The 17,663-nt window shown below is 42.1% G+C and overlaps 1 protein-coding gene across 8 annotated transcripts in view; it reads left to right on the forward strand.

The window, feature by feature from the left end:
- LIMS1 (LIM zinc finger domain containing 1) overlaps positions 1 to 17,663 on the forward strand; it is a 76,237-nt gene that overhangs the window by 38,521 nt on the left and 20,053 nt on the right. For 3 of the 8 annotated variants that reach the window (XM_074909435.1, XM_074909443.1, XM_074909504.1), the window contains exon 1: positions 17,010 to 17,282. The exons of 2 other annotated variants lie outside the window; for them this stretch is intronic. In XM_074909435.1, coding sequence (XP_074765536.1) covers positions 17,101 to 17,282 — 182 coding nt within the window. In that variant the 5' untranslated portion in view covers positions 17,010 to 17,100. Of the gene's footprint in view, positions 1 to 1,586; positions 2,085 to 17,009; positions 17,283 to 17,663 lie in introns of those variants that run through there. 3 more of the 8 variants (XM_074909453.1, XM_074909463.1, XM_074909493.1) reach the window with 2 other exon arrangements.

Here is a 17,663-nt window from a genome sequence, read left to right on the forward strand (position 1 = left end):
CTTGTGTCATGATTAATACAGACGGATTCAGTATAGGCTGAAGAGACTGCTACTGTAGTGAATAAAAATTTATGAACAAATTTGTAGGTAATAGTTCAATTTTGTTAGTTTACAAAGAGCTTCTTCAAGCAAAAAATCTACTCTGTCTTCACTTTTTAGATTATTATTATCTAAAATTGTTGGGCAAAGATAAATCATTGGTAGACTGGTATTTAAAGCACAGTAAAAAATGTTGTTAATGTATAAAAGCTGCTGTGCCATGAGCATCTGTCATCTGCCACCCTTAACCTCCACTCATAACAGCATTAACATTTCATCGAATTGCTGACTGACTGCAGGGAATTGGCATTTAATTATGTTTAAGCTTATCCTACTGCATATTGAGAAACAATTTTAAATACTTCATTTGAATCTGGAATGCAGCATGTTTAGACAAATATTGTGACCGTTCGCTCTTATTTTCTGAGGACAGGAGCTCAGATGTATAGCTCTTTGTTGACATTTAAGTGTGTGCAACCTTCTGACATCATATAAATCACTTTGAAATTCTCCAATCATTATCTGTTTATCATATCTATTGATTTTTTTTCCAAAATAATTTCTGTTATTTTTCCATTGAGTGATGTTTTATATTACATGTTGATAACATTCCAGACTGAAGCACATTGATAGTATTATATAAAATTAGTGTGCTTGTGTGCAGTCTGGTAATCCTGACAAAATTGGTATCTTGGGATGTACCCAGTATTACATAGGTTATGCTCTCCTTTGTTACCAGCATTCAAAAATAGTCTTACATGTATTCTGCTACAAAATAACCACTTTAATAATGATCTGTGAAATTCATACCACATAGAACTTGTTTCCTATCCTAGTCAAAACAGTCCTTACAAATTGTTAGATTTCTTGGCTTTTATTAAATGCAAGTTCATTTAGAAAGCACACCCTTCCCACCTCCCAACATAGAAGTAAAAACTCAGAATTTAGCTTTTGTTTATATATGCCAAGGATAATGTCAAAGAAACTGTAAAAATTTTTCAAAAAGTTGTAAGCTTTTTTGAAGCCTCCTTTTAAGTTGAATGAAGAGTTTTATCACTAAAAAATTAGTAAATGAGATGAGAGGCAGAGCTTGAAAATCCCTGCTAGTCACCTTCCTGTCTTACAGGAAACCGTAAGTACTTTCATTCCTGTTTTACAATTACACAGGACACTCCATCACTACAAAATGTGACAAATAGTTATGGTGGTTATGTTTTGATAGCTGAGAGCAGGAAGAAAAAAACATTGTGGTTTTCTTCTGATTTTCAAGATGTGTGGAGAAGAGCAATTTCTGACAAGCACAGTGCTATTGTCTTTCTGAAAGAGTATTTTAATGCTGGTTACTGAGGTTACTTTGCTGCACACTTTGCTGCATTAATCTCCCTGTCAGAGTTTGCTCAAATGCTTGAGTAACTCTGAATTTTCAAAGCTCTAATGCCTTTCTTTTTGTCATAAATTATAGCTCATTTCAGCCCTGGAGATTTTTAGCTCATGGCAGCAGATGCTGGGAGAGCTGCACGCTTTGCCCAGTACACGGGGCAGCGAGAGTTCGAAGAAAGCTGGAGGGAAGGCGGTGAGCTGGTCGCAGACATCCCTTAGGTGTGATCCAGTGATAAAGGAAATGTGGTGCCCTTCGGGAGGGTGTGTACCTATGAGAAACAGGAAGCCGAGCAGCGGCCGCCCGCCTGCCCTGCCTGTCTGCTTGCTTGCCTGCAGAGGTTGGTAGCTCGGGCGAGCGCAGGTGTGCCGACACGCCGCCGAGCCTCTTCTCTCCAGGCATCTTGGCCTCTTCTCTCCAGGCGTCTTGGCAGGCACGCTCCTCGGCAGCAACATCTGGAAGAGGCAGTGGGGAGGGGGGGAAAAACCCAACTCAAAGCCAAAACATACCCCCCCCACCCCACTCCCCCTAAAAAAAACCAACCCTCCAGGTAGAGAAATATGACGGCTTTGCAGCTGAAAGAGTTGTCACACTCAGGTCTGTACAGGAGGAGACGGGATCGTCCTGATAGCGTGGGACTGCCCGGGTCACACGAAGAGAAGTTGAGGTGAGTGCAAATTGACGGGTACCGCCAGGGTGCCAGGCCCTTCTTGGCAGCCTGCTTGCTTTGGTGGTTTTAGCAAGCAAAATGCAGACATGGCTCTGGAAAGTCACTGCAAAACACATGCATCAAGAAGCAGTCCCGAAGCACTACAGAAAAAAAAACGGAAGAGGTATAACAGGAGCCATACGGTGACCTTGTGTGTTTTGGCAATGGTGTGACTCCCTTCCCCAGCTCTGGGAAGGGCAAATATTAGCCAGTGGTTGCTTCTGGATCCCTTCTGACAACCAGCACTTGCAAGTAAATAACTTTCCTTAGCCTGACAACTTTTCTCGGTCTGGTTTGAAGTCAGTTTTGGGTCACCCGGGTGCTGTGGGTTGTGCTGCTTCTCGGGGGCTCTTGGTACAGCCCCTCCACCAGGCTGGTTTTGTTGTGAAGGGGCTGGGGCAGCTCCTGGGCTCTGACTTTCTTCATGGGGGGTTCTTTGTTGTGGAAAGGGCTGTAGACAAAAGAATGCAGCAGGACCACTTAGCCTGACCTTACCCAGGAAGGGTGACCAAAAACTGGAAAACCATTTAATGTCCAGGTTTATCTTCCTGATGCAACTTTTGACGGAATAACTGTGAATTTTCAAAAAGCCTCTGTTTGGAGCAGGGAGATTAAAGAATTGTTTGTAACCTGAGTAAGAACAGACACAGAAAAAAAAAAAAAAAAAAAGTAAAAATGCAAAGGTTTTTTTCTAAATGTGCTCAGTGTGAAAGCAATCTGTTCCCTCTTAAAGCTCCTTGGAAAATGATCCTTGTGTAAATGCTAACAAAAGCCTTGGTGGAGAGGAAGTACTTCCTATCTCCTAATGTCTATTCTCTAGGTGTATTTTTAGATTATTTTTCATTGTTGGTGGTTGTGCATTGGATTGGAGTGCTGTGTAATTTAAAGGATTTTTGTTACTGTGCTTTAATTGCCCGAGTTAGCAGTTTTAAAAGGATGGGTATTCAGGTTTAGGGGATTTCCCCTTTTATTATAACTCAGCACCTTAATTAAAAATTATCGTGGCAAAATGGATGATTGTAACCTACTGAGATTATTTGCCATGAGATATCAGAAATACCAGATCAGTTCTAGGAATATATTAACTTGCTTGGTATCCATTTCTAGTATTATTTCTGATTTCCTAGATGGATTCTAATAGCATTAGCAGTATATATTCTATTCATATGACTACAGATGAAAAAATAATCAGACTCAGTAGAGTAAGAGATGTGCAGAGATTCTTGACTTTTTATGTTTAGTTTCTTTTATACAAAACTAGCAATGAGGAAGAATAGAACTTTTTAGGGAAGGGAAAGCTGCTTTTTAAAGCATATACATAAAAATGAGTGTTAGCTCTCTACAGTTGTGTTGCTGTTTCTTTTATTTATATGAGTGTCCAGGATGGGAATAAGACCCTTTTTGGGCTGGATGGGGGGAAGGGGTTGTCTGTACCGGTATATGTCTAGGTGTTCTGATCCTTTCCTGAGCCTCTTCCGGTTAAAGACGAGAAATATGTGGAACAGGGATCGGTCTTGAGAGATAAAATCCAAGTTGGAGGAAGTAACAAATCAGGGGACTTACAAATCAGCTCAGAGCGGAGTATTAGAGATACAAGAAGGTGAATAGAGCATGGTCAAATGATGCTCCTAGAGCGGAGGGACAACCCATACCTAAAGACAGAGGTTCTCTTATATTTGTGAATAGCTTAAGCTGGTTCTTATTCAAACTAAACCTTGCTCCTTCATAACCCATCTTGTGATATTTCAGTATGTTGCTAGGGAGCCTTATTTGTCATTTTTACTGCATTCTCCATGACAAAAGGCTATGGCATTTTAGATACAAAATAATGACATAACAACAGGGCAAAGAGGAAGAATACAAAAAAAAAAAAAAAAAAAAAAGAGAAAGTTCTTTTGTTTTCTAAAACTGGAAAACTTTAGTTTTTTTCATGTACTCTCCCCAGTGACACTAGGATGCCTGTCCTTAGCAAATACTTTCAGAGTACCTAGAGTCCACAAGAAAGACAAGAGGTTTCTTTTATATCTGCTAAATATAGCATGCCATCCTCCACGGCTTTGTAATGCTCTCCTGTAGTTTCTCTCTCCAGTTTTTTGTTCTAGTGCCTTTGTATTTTGTTTTACATACATATTAATCCACATGTGTTAAATAGTATCAGCCCTCGAGGAACAGTTCACTGAAAGCTGCTTTCTCGGTTCAAGTACCGTATTTTTTTAATCCCGAGCCAAAACGTACTCGAGATGCCAATGTCCTCAAGGTATGATGTGAGAATTTCTGTATGTAAGGAGAAAAAAAAAAATCACCCTTTGTTAAAGTATGGTATCTGCCAGTTTTCATTTTGCAACCTTTTACACCTTACCCCAGTGTGAAATTTCTTTCTCCTGACCTTTTTAGGGTCTGTGTCTCCTTTGGTAGCCATTTCCTGGGATCCAGGCTGGGGTGTTCCTCTGGTGAGGCACAAACCAGCAGTAAGTAATGCAGCAGACAGCTGTTCCCACCCCTTCACTTTGACTGCAGGGTGTCTCGGACTGCCTCTGCTCTGCTGCTGCAAGCACTACTGTAATTGTGGCTCCTGGGTCTGGCCATCGAAGCAGGCACTGGATGCTACTCGGTAGGATGGGGACTTGTGTACCTACAAGCTGCGTTCAAGACCTAGCCAAGTGTTGGCAGTGTCAGCACTGCAAAGCAGCTTGGGGGAGCCTGGTGCTGAAATTCTGCCTTTCCTCTTTCCTGGGAACATCAGTGTCATGTGTACTTAAAACACCTGAGATTACAAATAATTAGGGCACTGTGAAACAATGTACTGGAACTCCTAAATATGTACGGAGCATATGTTTATCATTTAATGATAAATAATATAATTTACAATATAAAAATAGTTTCCTGTGTTGACATAGCTTCATGATAGGTCATGTGCCATGGGACTCTGAGCTCCACAACAGGAAGGCAAGCTTTAGCTCATGTATCTGTGTCCACTGATGTCACTTCACCCAGAGGTTTGACCCCCAGATGTGCTATTCAGTTTATGATGGGTCTGTGTCTACACACTTTTCCCTCAGTCTTTTGCAGGAAAGACCATAAGAAATATTTTGGTTCTTTCCATTAAGTTTCGCAGCCTGTCAGATTTCCATTTACAGTAGCTCCTAAATAAATGTTTAAGCTTAACAGAATCTCTCCAAATGCCTTTTGCTCTAACAAGTAGGTGCCACGTCATTTTGAGGGGAAGTCATCTCATGCAGCTGTGGCTATCTGCAGGGCCTGATTTGCAAGCAGCAGAGCTTTCACACATGGTTTTGTTTGTTTTGCCCACCCAGTGGATGGGATTCCTCATCCTGCTGTGGACAGGGTTCAGCACCTTGCATTGCACCCACTGCCCTGATGCAGTTTACAGGCTGGTGCTTGGTGCCAGGTCAAAATCTGCCCCAACTGCCTCAGTGCTGCAGGTGGTACGGTGCGGTGGCTGAGCAGCTGACGTGTCCCACTGGCATCAGTGAGGACCTGAGGTGGCGGGAAGGACCACCAGAGCCCATCCAGTTGAGGGCATTTCAAGAGAAGCCACCCGTAGCCATAAAGAGCAAGCCCTAAGCTCAACTGAGATCGGGACCAGGGTGGGAAGGTAGGACTCATCCCAACTTTTAGAAACCTATCCTATGATGGAGTGAGTTGCCTTCCCAGGGAACCTCTCTCATCCCCTCCACCCCACCTCCTCCTGGCATAACCCATGCCCAGGTTACCCAGTCAGTTGTGGTGAGGTGGAAAGAGTCACAGCCCTTGTCCTGACAGCACAGCACATTGATGGGGGTGGGAAATGTGGCTTCTCTCTTCCTACCTCTCCCACTTCACATATCATTTAACAAACCCCATATCCTCTCTGGGAGCCTTTTAACCTGCTGCTATCAATGTCACTGGTGCTTTACTGACCTTATAGGAAGCTGGAACCTGCCTGCTCAAGTAAAAGGTGGTCTGGATAGCTCATCCTCTTCTTGAACTTGCACAGTAAAAAAATGTGCTTGGTTTAGACCTCTGCTGGAGTAGCTGAATGCAGTCCTCTCTTCCCCTGCTTGAGCGAGGCTCACCAATGCATACACCTTAACCACACATGGTGCTCCCCAGCTGCAGAGCTGAAAGTGCAGAGGCTGCCCGGCACCTTCACCTCTCCCCTCTCTGCAACAGATGCAACAGTCATTGAACTAAATACAACATGAGAAATCTGCTTTTCAGAATGGAGGGGAAGACTTGTTCTTTTCCAGCTGTATTGATTAGGTGGAAAAAAAAAGACATCTCTGATAAATCTTGTCTTGCCTTGTTTTCAGAAATGGCATGTAAAAAATTATGACTGTATACTGAGCTATTCTGTCTTGCTTTTCTCAGCAAAGGAAATTGTAGGCATACATCTATGATTAATCACTAGGAGTCAGTTAACAGTAGTAGTATACTTGCTATTTTTGCTCTTTCCCCATCTCATCTCATGGCCTTTGTAAAAATAAAATAATTTCTCTAAAAAGTATCATAATATTAATTTCCAAAGCTCAGTGCAAGGTACTGGGAAAAGTAGGGGCAGGGTTTTTTTTTTTGACAATTAAACTTAAGGTGAATTTGATTGCTGCTGTCCATAGCACTCTTTTCTAAGTTCATATAGGTTCAAATGCAATTAAAAGTTTGAAGAGGTTAGTCTCAAGTTTTTATCCAAGCGGTGAATTTCAACATGTGCAACAAATAATCATTGGCAAGCTTCAGCCGGTGGCTATCAGTTGCTCAGATAGTTCTCTGCTCAATTCTCTTGTGGAGAAAGCACCATAGATGTTTTCCACAATAATAGCTTTAAAGTATCTGCCTTCGCTTTGCTCTCAGCTGCTGAAGCTGATGGGTACATTTGCGTGAGTACGTGCAGGCAATCTTCTGCTGGGTCCGTTGAGGCTCCCGCCTGCCTCTGCACACTGACTTCAGGCTGGGAGGCATGTGGATGTGCCCCAAAATTTCATGCACAAAGAATCCATCGCAGATGAAATAGGAGACATAAGCACGTTCTTACATCCCACTGAGCCTTGGGGGGATAGGCTCTGCACAGCAAAGCTTGTAGGTGAGTATAAAAAGAAACAAATGAATAAAATCCCACAAACATCAGCAGTGTGGTAGGGCTAGGTGCCTCCCTTATGAGATCCAGCATTCGGAAGTTGTACGAGGTCACAGATCACCTCATCCTGCCATCAGAAACCCATGTGTAGCAGCCAGCCAAGGTGTGCAGCTGTTTCCAGCCGCCCATCCTCCCTGAAGACCTCCTGCACTTCCTAGGAGGGAGAAGAAATGCTGGTTGGGGACTGTCAGAGGAACCAGGGACCCTGTTGAGCTTTTAGATGCACTAGCGTACTGAGGACAGGGGAAAGCAGAAAGAAAAGATCTCTCTGCTCCTGAAAGCACTGTAAAATTTGATTTCCACTGGTAACATTTCTTAATAGCATCACAGTTGTTAATATTTATATAGCTCCTTTGTGTAAGCAGATGTTTCACTTGCTCACAGTGCCAGTGTCAGCAGGTAAAGCAGTAGTTAGTTATTCAATACATTGGTAAAAAAAGAGACTAATTTCTTAAACTAGGAAGAGCTTGAAAATAAATGTTAAGCCACAAAAAAAATACAGTTTTTCATTTGTTGTGGTTAGAAACTGCTGGAATAGTAGAGAGTTGGGACCTAGAAATTCTCATTTGAATTAGATACTTGGGAACTCTTGATTAAAAAACACTTTGGCTCATCTGCTAGCTGCTCTAATTGAAGAGAGGATTTGTCCATGTAAACTTAAGACTGAATTATTAATTATAATAACCTCCAGCCAGCAAAAATATGCTTCATGGTTATATGTTAATATTGCGATACTTAGAATTTGTGTTGAGCCTTAGTTTGAGGCATCCAAATGACTAGAGGGCTTACTTTTCATTTGTGCTGTACTTTTCATTGCTCTAGGGGTTAAAATAACTCATGAGGAACACACCCTTTTTTTTTTTTTTTTTTCCCTTCTCTCTCACCCCTTGTCTCCTGCATTGCATAACAACTCCTAAGCAATTTTATTTGACTTGCTCACCCCGACTATCACCTCCGGTGACTCCAAATGACCGGAGGTAACGGCTTGTGTAACAGAAACACAAGCAATTACTACTGTTCCTCTTACACTTGCCTCATTGTAATAATCTATGATTTTAGTAAATCATTAATCTTCAGTAATTATAACAATTAGGACTTTCATTGCTCTTTCCTACAGGATTAGGTGGCTAAAGATAAGTTGTAGGTTTCTTTTTTCACGCTTGTTTTCATGTGTTTTGATAACACCTAATCAGAGGTTCTCTCTACAGAAAATGTACTGTGATTGCTCATTATTCTTCATTATAATTAAGCTTTCCTTTAAATGCAGTCTGTCACCCTGAAGTGAATTTACACACAGAAGTATTCTGCAGAGGAGAGAAAAACTAAATTATGTCAATGTCACCACTTAATAAAAATTACCAACATGCAGGCATCTGGGAGAACAAGTTTAAAGGCTGTAAGTTTGGGTTCCCTTTCTGTTTATTTTGTTTTCCTGTGGTCTCTGAGCTATTCTAGGAAATGCAAAGCTAACAGACACAGTGTCCTCAGGAGAACCGTGAGCCTTTTACATGATGCTCTCCAGACATGGGAACAGCTTTAGCTTGCCAACTGTGTTGCTTCTGATGGTGGCCAAAAGCTGATGCCTGTGGATGGAGGTAGGAGAGAGTGGGCCTTTTATGGGATTCCCCTTGGTAGTAATCCCAGCTTGCCACCAGCTGTGGCTCAGGGACTTCCTACAGAGTTTGGGACATTCAGTGTTTTTCCCTTCGGTTAACTCCTCTGGTTTCTCCTTGCACCCAGGAATCTTGAGGCATTTCCCAAACAGGAGTGACGCTCTGAGTTTTCATGTGTACCATCTGATACTGTAGTGCATACGGTTGCGTGTTCATTTTTTCTCTGCTTGATTCGTCATAGCAGCTTTAGGCATTATTCAGTTTTCATCTTTCTATCAGCCAGCTTTGTAGAAACTTCTGATCTTAGATAGTTCCTGGTAGCATTCTGAAATGTTGGTTTCATATATAATGGTCTGTGAGCAGTGTTTTGGATGATAATGCTCAGCTTTTCCAGCAGATTACAAGTTGTCTTGTGATGCATTTATATATCAAGGGAGATGAAGCTTCATGAATTTCTGGAGCCTTCTGTGCAACAAGAGGAATTTGGTTTGTGACTTTTGTGACTTGTTTCCCTGTAGCTTTTTTGCTTTTTCTATCTCCTTTAATGGCCATGATAGAACTAAAAGAAAATTAATTAAAAACTATTAGCTGAGCCTCAAAGGAAGTAATGTATTGGCAGACACAGCTAGCAATACCTGGCAGCATTTCTTAGCTCTGCCTTTTAAAATGAAACATTCAAAAGATTCAAGCTGTTCCAACAAGGAATGAATGGACAAAGGTGAAACGGATGTGAAATGGCATTTATCTTTTCCAGCATGTTAAATCCATGCATGCCATGCTCTTCATAGATCATAAAGTTCTTAATACAGCATTGAGTCTGCCTTTTGAACTCTGTTTCTATGCAGCTATTGGAAAAATGTTACCCACTCGGAGTCATGACTCAAAACTGCTCTGGCTAGTCCCCTTCTTGTTCTGGTTTGGAAAGTTTGCATTGAAAACTGTTTTGCTTCACGTTTGGCATTTCAGTTATTGTTTTGTACGTTTCTCCTCAATGACTTCAGAAACTAAAGCATACACTATTATTTGTGATACATTAAAAAAGCTACTCCTTTTATTTTTATTTCTTTATTTAAAAGGACACAGTGGCAGTGCAGCTTGAGGACAGGATAGCTCCATGAGTTACCAGGTTGCAGGTCATGAATTTTGCCCGAAGTGTACAAGTAATTGCTTAGTTTTAAACTACATTCCTTCTAGAGCTAATCCTCAAATTACACCCACTTCTCCGTGGTACATAGCAAAGAGGAAAGAGGTTTGGCAGGGCTCAAAACTCTCTGATCCCAAGCACAAAATCCCATTGTCTTCCCTTTTCCCTTCACTTCTGTTCTACCAAGCAAATAACCTGCACTGCTCCTTCAGAGAATCCCAGCAATATGCTGTTGCAAGGGGTAACTTCTACATCTTCCCTCACAAGTCTTACAATACATACTATAACCGTTCACTCCTGCTTTGCTCATTCAGGATTAGTCAGTTGTTGGGGTGGAAACCATTACTTTAAAAAAACCCTCGCAATAGTTACCAGAGCCTTTGGTTTGGAAGACGCATGGAAATGTTACTTTGTACTGACTGATACTGAAATTCATTCATGATTACTTGATATGTCTGCTACTAGTATTGAATAGCTAATAAATAAAAAGTACAAGATACAGACCTTCAGTTTGTATTACCAAAAATCTTAATGAATTAATCATAATCAATTGTGAAAGTAATGCTATTTTGTATTAGCCTTATTTGTCGATGCATTACTCACACTTGACTCTTAGGAATATAAATTGCTTCTGGTTATTCTCTTTCGGCTGTGGAATATTAGGGCCATTATTTAATTTCACAGTGTTAACTGCAGATGGCTCAGCTGTCTGCTATCCTCTGCTGGTTTTAGAGCTTGGTGATGCTGCAGTGAATGTGGGAAGAGAAAAATGTGAAAGCAAAACCTGGAGTGACTAATAATTATGATTTAATATGTGTGAGAAAAGAGCAACAGCTGAGGAGATGTTTTCTTTACCACATTCTACTTTTGCCCAAAATAAATTAATTCAAGCAATGAAAAACTTTGCACTTTCTCATATAGAACAGAAAAACAAACTTAATGAAGGTGAAAAATCCTTCAAGAGGTTATGTTGCTGGAGGTGTAGATTATTAGTAATATTCGAGAGGAGATGTGTGGAAGTGATGTGCTGCTTAGTAAAGCCGAAAGTCAGTCCTCAGCATGGGGTCCTCAGTGGAGACATTACTATAATAAGGATGTTGCTGTGAGCTGTCAAGACTGGTGTTGCAGTTATCTCTGCCCTACAAGGAACTGTGTGGATGTACTGTAAGTCTCTCCTGGTAGTTGGGCTGTTATGTTGAGTCATGGCATTAATTATAGCTCCTGCATGAGCCACTTAGGTCATGGTGTTCAGCTTGTGAAAACATCAGTTCCAGTTAGCATGGGCAGATGGCTCCGGCAGCAGCAAAGGCTGTTACTTGCTTTTACACTAAGGATTCAGTGAGGGATTTTTTGTGGATTTCAGTGATAGATGACATGAAATGAATATTGGTGCTACGAAATTGTTACTCTGAAGAGAAATACATAGTGCAACATTTTAGAATCATAGAATCATTTAGGTTGGAAAAGACCCTTAAAATTACCAAGTCCGGCCATTAACGTAACACTGCCAAGTCCCACTAAACCATGTCCCTAAGCGCCACATCAACACATCTTTTAAGTACCTCGAGGATGTTGACTCCACCACTTCCGTGGGCAGCCTGTTCTAATGCTTGACAACCCTTTTGGTGAAGAAATTTTTCCTAATATCCAATCTAAACCTCCCCTGGCACAGCTTGAGACCTTTTCCTCTTGTCCTGTCTCTTGTTACTTGGGAGAAGAGATGGACATCCACCTCGCTACAACCTCCTTTCAGGTGGTTGTAGAGGGCAATGAGGTCTCCTCTGAGCCTTCTTTTCTCCAGACTAAACACTTCCAGTTCCCTCAGCCGCTCCTCTTACGACCTGTGCTCCAGACCCTGCACCAGCTTCGTTGCCCTTCTCTGGACACGCTCGAGTCATTCAATGTCCTTTTTGTAGTGAGGGACCCAAAACTGAACACAGGAATCGAGGTGCGGCCTCACCAGTGACGAGTACAGGGGTAAGATCACTTTGCTAGTCCTGCTGGCCACACTATTTCTGATACAAGCCAGAATGCTATTTTTCTGAAATGTCAGAAAACGCAAAGATCAACCTCATACATTTCTCCATATTTGAACTTTAAATCTGTTCCTTAATCAGTGGAAGAGGAGCACACGTACACTGAGTTGTGATTTGCTTAAAATTGCTTGATCACACACTGTTGTACATCCCTTGACTTTCCAGTGGTTTGATTTCCACTAGTATAAAGATTATTCTTCCCAAACACTTTCAAACTTTAGAACTGAGTGACCTTGATGTTGTAAAGTTCACTGTGTGTATGTCCAAAGAGAAGGATGCTTTTGAGCTTGGTAGGCCTCATCTTGTCTCATCGGTCTTGACAAGATGGTTCTTTTCAGAGTATCTCAGAGACATTTAATGTGCAGCCCCTAGTACTGACTAGCTGGCCTTTTTTATTATTCTTAAATTGTAAATGGGGATAGAAATGTTATTGTATGAAATGCCTTAGTGCAAATGCATCTTTAAAATGTATTGAGCTGGAAGAGTTTGGATACGGTATTTTTACCATAGTGAAGCATACAGGCAGTCAACTATACAGGGTGCAGATTTTAAGAATAACTGGTAGTATGCTATATCTCATGCAACACATATTTATTAGGGCTCTTGTAGGTTCTCATATGTAATACTGTGTCTTTTTGTTGTTTTGTTTTTTCTGTCTGCATGGGATTCAAAAAATAGTAGTGGTGGAGGAAGAGATGGCTTTTATAAAGAGTATCAAATATCTGTACTCAGAAGTAATTTCTTGTTTTACACAAAGCGTGGCTTCATCTGGTAATGTTTGTAACTGGGAGAAAGAAAATACAATAGTTATTTGAAATAATACTTACAACAGGAAAGTGTTATATCTAAATACTGCTCTCCCTTGCCACAAATTCTGTCAGAGACTGATTTTTAACTGTGCTTGTATGGCTGATAAAACATGTGGGAAGGTGCTGCTTACCTGTTTATTCCAGTTATATTCACTTCCTTATGGAGAGATGGAATGTAAACCTTCTCTGTTTGCGGAGACAAAAGCATTTTTTGGACATGTTTATACTAGAATAAATTTATGTTGAATTATATGAAACATCTAGAGTTGCCTTTTTGTTGCCCTGTTTAAACTCCCACCACATAAGCTTAATCATGCTTTTTGTGGTGAAAACTAGAGGATGAAACTTCTATTAGCACTCAGAATTCACCTGGTTTTTATTGCAGTGGTTTCAAGATGGTTTTCCATCCTTCTTAATAGAAACAGACGTTAAAGCAGCGCTGGGTGCATGTGAAAATCCTACCAGTAATGTGCATTTTTATTATAAAAAAGATTTATAACTAATTTCAAATTGCCTTAGGAGACCAGTTTAACATGGGAAGTATTTTATTGCTTAAGAGATGAACAATTGTAGCAACCAGAACCCAAGAGTGTTTTTAATTTCAATGAAAAAAAGATGCAAAAGGTCAACTAGTGCTTTAAAGGGTTGGTGCAGAAATCAGCACAGGGCACTGCAAGTCCACACATATTTTGCAGCAAAACTTATGTTCTAGTTGTTCTGTATTTTGAATGAGAGGGCCATTGCATAGCATCTTTGTCAAGTGTAGTTAAAATGAAGTCACCCTTACCTATGCGGGAAGGGGAGGGATGCACTGTGATGACGTATCCTCCCCCTGTATAACCTGACAGGCACGTGGCCTCCCAACAGCACCAGTGACGCAGTGATATTTCACGATGGCGTGAGTAGGTTGCCAAGTAGCAGCTGCTTTTGCCAAGCACCTTGTTTGGAGCCGTGACTGCTCGGCACGTCTATTTGTGGCATGGAGCGAAAAGCTCAGCAGGGCTGGCCGGCCACCGAGCCTTCTCTGTAAGAGTCCCTGTCTGCCTCTGGCAGCTGCCAGCACGGGCAGCCAGATTTGAAAGCTCTCCAGAGAAAGCAGTGTGTGAGTAGGGCAGCAGTCGTCCATCAGCGATGATAAAGCAGTATGGCTATTTTTGCTCTTGTTTTCTGAAGCCCTCCTCCATAGCTGCAGTGGGACACTTCCACTCTTCTGCCATTTCCTTCAGCACTTTCCCCACCATCAGCTTTGACTTCTGATAAGGTCCTCAGTGTGCCAGGAGAAGCCTCTCTGTCTTCTTCCTTCCTACATACCTCTTCCAGTTAAATACTCAACTTTGCCCTTTTCCCTTTATCACTGCTTCTTTAATAGCAGGCTGGGAATGCCCTTGGGATGCTGCTGCTGCTGCTGCAAATCAACAACTCCCTACACGCTTCTTGCTCCTCATGGACTTCACCTCAGAGTAACCTAGAATTCCCTAATGAAAATGCCATATATTTTTAACAACGCATTTCAGATCTTGGCAGCACGCCTCCAACAAATGACAGAAAAGAGAAAGATGGCCAGCTGCTCTGGATTTGTGGATTACCAAACCTTCACAGTAGAAACTGTGTTTTGCTTCAGTAGCAGGCCCTTTTTAAACTCCTGGCAAGCTCCTTTCTTGCTTAATGGAAAACAAATTGGGAGTAATTCCACCAGCATTGATGGCAATAGACCTCAGGACAGGCAGCTTCTACTTATTGCACATATGGAGTCCTATTACCTTTCAGGGCTGCTTCTTGAAAAAAGCTAGGAAGATTAAAACAGGCTTTTTGGATGGACATCTTACTTCACTGACTTGCTGTACTACTTGCTTTGCTACAGCTGTGCAGAAGACTGCACAGTAGAAAGCCAAAGAAGCAAGCAGATATTTTCCTCTTGACCACAGAAGATGCAAGGCAGCAGGAGTGGCTTCCAGCCACCTTGGTGTAGCCTGTGGATTTTGAGTTACTGCAAGGATTGAAGCAGTCCACAGGGAAAGAAACTCTTCAGGGCTCTGATTTGCCGCAGCAGCCTCTCGGGAGAATTGCCTGAGATCTGGGACAAAATACAAGAAAACAATTGAGGAGATGGTTAGTGGTAAAGAGAAGAGACAGATTGACTTGCTGTTTCTTATCTTAGTGGCTTGGTGCACCTGCACTAGTCCTGGATGAATCAGCACGGTTAGTCCATTGCAGTCAGCCTCCCTGGAGTTTTCATATCCATAAAAGTTCAGCATTGACCTGTGCAGGAAACATTGGGAAGCAGGATGGAGAATAAGAGCTGGTATCGTTATGCCTGCAATTCTGTTGGCAAACAGTGCTTGTTTTCATCACTGGTGCTCCAGTGGATGCAGAAACCATTTGTTCCAGCGCTGTTTTCTGCAACGGTGCTCCAGCAAGATCACTGTGGCCTAGGGCTAAAACCTGAGCGTTGCTTGATCTGCAGCTTGCTCCATGACAGGTAAAAGGAGGGCTTGAGCTCCAGCCAAGCTGTGATGAGGGTGCAGCTTCCTTAGCTTGTGAGTCCCAGTAGGTCTGGTGCGAGATGGATAATCACACCTACAGATGGGTGAATGAGCAGCGTCATGCTGCCTGGGTCCCACCTACCATGATGTCCTGTGGCACAGAGGAAAAGCTTGCCCAGGGGTTGCTTTCTGCCGAGAGGAGATGAAGGAGAGTCACCTGACCAAACCCATCCCACAAATTTGGCAGCAGCAGAAGTGTAGTGCTGTGTTGGCCAGGCTGTGGGAAGATGGCTACATGCAAGCCCAGGCCTGCATGGACAGTGGCGTGTGTGCTGCTCTGTGCTTACTGAGCAAGCTATCCCAACTAGTGGTGAGAGATATGGCCCCAAACCATCATAAACAGACCCTCTGCAGTAGGACCTAGGAAGGCATATTAAGAAGGACCAGCCTTGACTGTACTTTGTCATATCCATTGTCATCTTCTAGTCCTAATTTCTCTACTTGTTCCCTCTGTTCATCTCCTTCCTGTCCTCTGCTTTCTCATGCCTCCCCACAGACTAGCAGATTCTTCAGATACCAAGGTGATGTGTGTCATGAGCACAAAGTGCATGTGGTTCTGCAGTGCAGTTGATTGCTAACAAGGCTGAGCCAGTTCGACACAAGAGGTATTATAGTTACTCAGGACAGCTTCCCAAAAGCCTGCTTTGACTGCAGTTACGAGCTGCTGGAAGGCAAGTATCCCGTGTGCTTCAAGCAGAGAGCTTGCAAGTGTGGAATTATTAGCTGCGAATCTGCAGCTAATAGACCCTGCCTTCCCTAGTAAGCAGTGTACAACAGGTTTTTTAAATAGAATATAACCATGAAGTAATTGCAGCATTCAGAGAACAGTCTGTGGTGAAGGAATGATTAATTTTCATTCTTTCTTCCTGGTCTTGCTGTTTCAGTTCCCTAATATCCACAGTAAATTACGTCAGTAAGTGTTATTATGTTAGATGATTGTTCTAAACGCAGCACATCACTGGAAATCCAGCTTCATTTTCCTCCTTCCTATATTGCCCATTATAGCATACCTGGCAGTTCGGTTAATAGCCTGTGAAGCACAGCAGAAATCAAACTATCAATCTGTACCTACCCCTTCTCTGAACTACTGACAGAAAGAAAGATGCCTATAGATAAATTCAGCACATATGACTTAGAAAACACAAGTGGAACATTAAAGGCCATTTTTACAATGTCATTAATGTAGCATAGCATTAAAGCAATATTTATCTAATGACAGAAGTCTTCTCTTTGTGCTTTCCACTGCTGGTTTGCCCACAGTAAAATATTGTTGGAATCTGCCTCCACCCTCCCTCAGCAGAAAGTAGCTGCAGACAAGTTTGGTGGTGAACATATTTGCTCACATAGGTTACTCACACCACAGATGCCCTGGGCAGCTTCTATCAGCAGCCGGCAGCGAAGCCCCTTTCCAGCATCCGAGTTTGCATGAAGACCTGGTAGGGGAATGTGCTCCTCTGCTCACAGCCAGCGTCAGTAAATCACAGCTTGACGGGCTCACTGCCCTGCTGCTGAACTTTTAACTTGAAGCTCTAGCAGGGCGCTGAGTAGCTCTGGCTATATGACACGGAGCTGTGAAAGTAAATCACTTCGCTGGGAACAAGGGGAAGTCCAGCACATTGTTCTGCAGACTTTGCCTACAGCTTCTTTGCAGTATAAGCATAGATTATATATACCTGGGAAAACCATTAGAGAGAGATGGACTTCCAGCACAGAGCTCACCCTTACCGCATCCCGGAGGATGAAGAGGTTGCACACAGTGTGGCTCCTGATGCTCACAATTCCACAGGAAATGAAGGCGAAAAACCGGTGTCAAAATTGCAACGTAGGCACAGTGACATAAAACTCTACAAAGAGTTTTGTGACTTTTATGCAAGATTGTAAGTTCATTCTGTTCGGCTTTGGGGTGTAACTGTGGTGACATTATTGGTGTATTGTACATATGTATTTTATTATCAGAGCTCTGGGCAGGCTGTGCAAGTTGTTCTCTAATGCAACTTTTGCCTCTGTTCTGCTTGATACATTGCCAGTTGTAATCGTCAACTAAAATTTGATCTGTTGCTTTAAACTTCATCGTTAATTGCATCGGAAATTTTTATCAGCAGTTGAAATGGGATTGGAATTTGTCAAGTAGTCTCTCTGACTTTACGTTGTTTGCCTGTTATTTTGGGCAAATGGATAAACTACTTCACTGATGCAGAAGCATTACATACATTGCTGGTTTTAAATGTATGATGTGTTTCAAAGTGAAGTACTTCTGT

The sequence above is a fragment of the Athene noctua genome, chromosome 1, assembly GCF_965140245.1.
Source record: "Athene noctua chromosome 1, bAthNoc1.hap1.1, whole genome shotgun sequence".
Taxonomy (NCBI): Eukaryota; Metazoa; Chordata; class Aves; order Strigiformes; family Strigidae; genus Athene; species Athene noctua.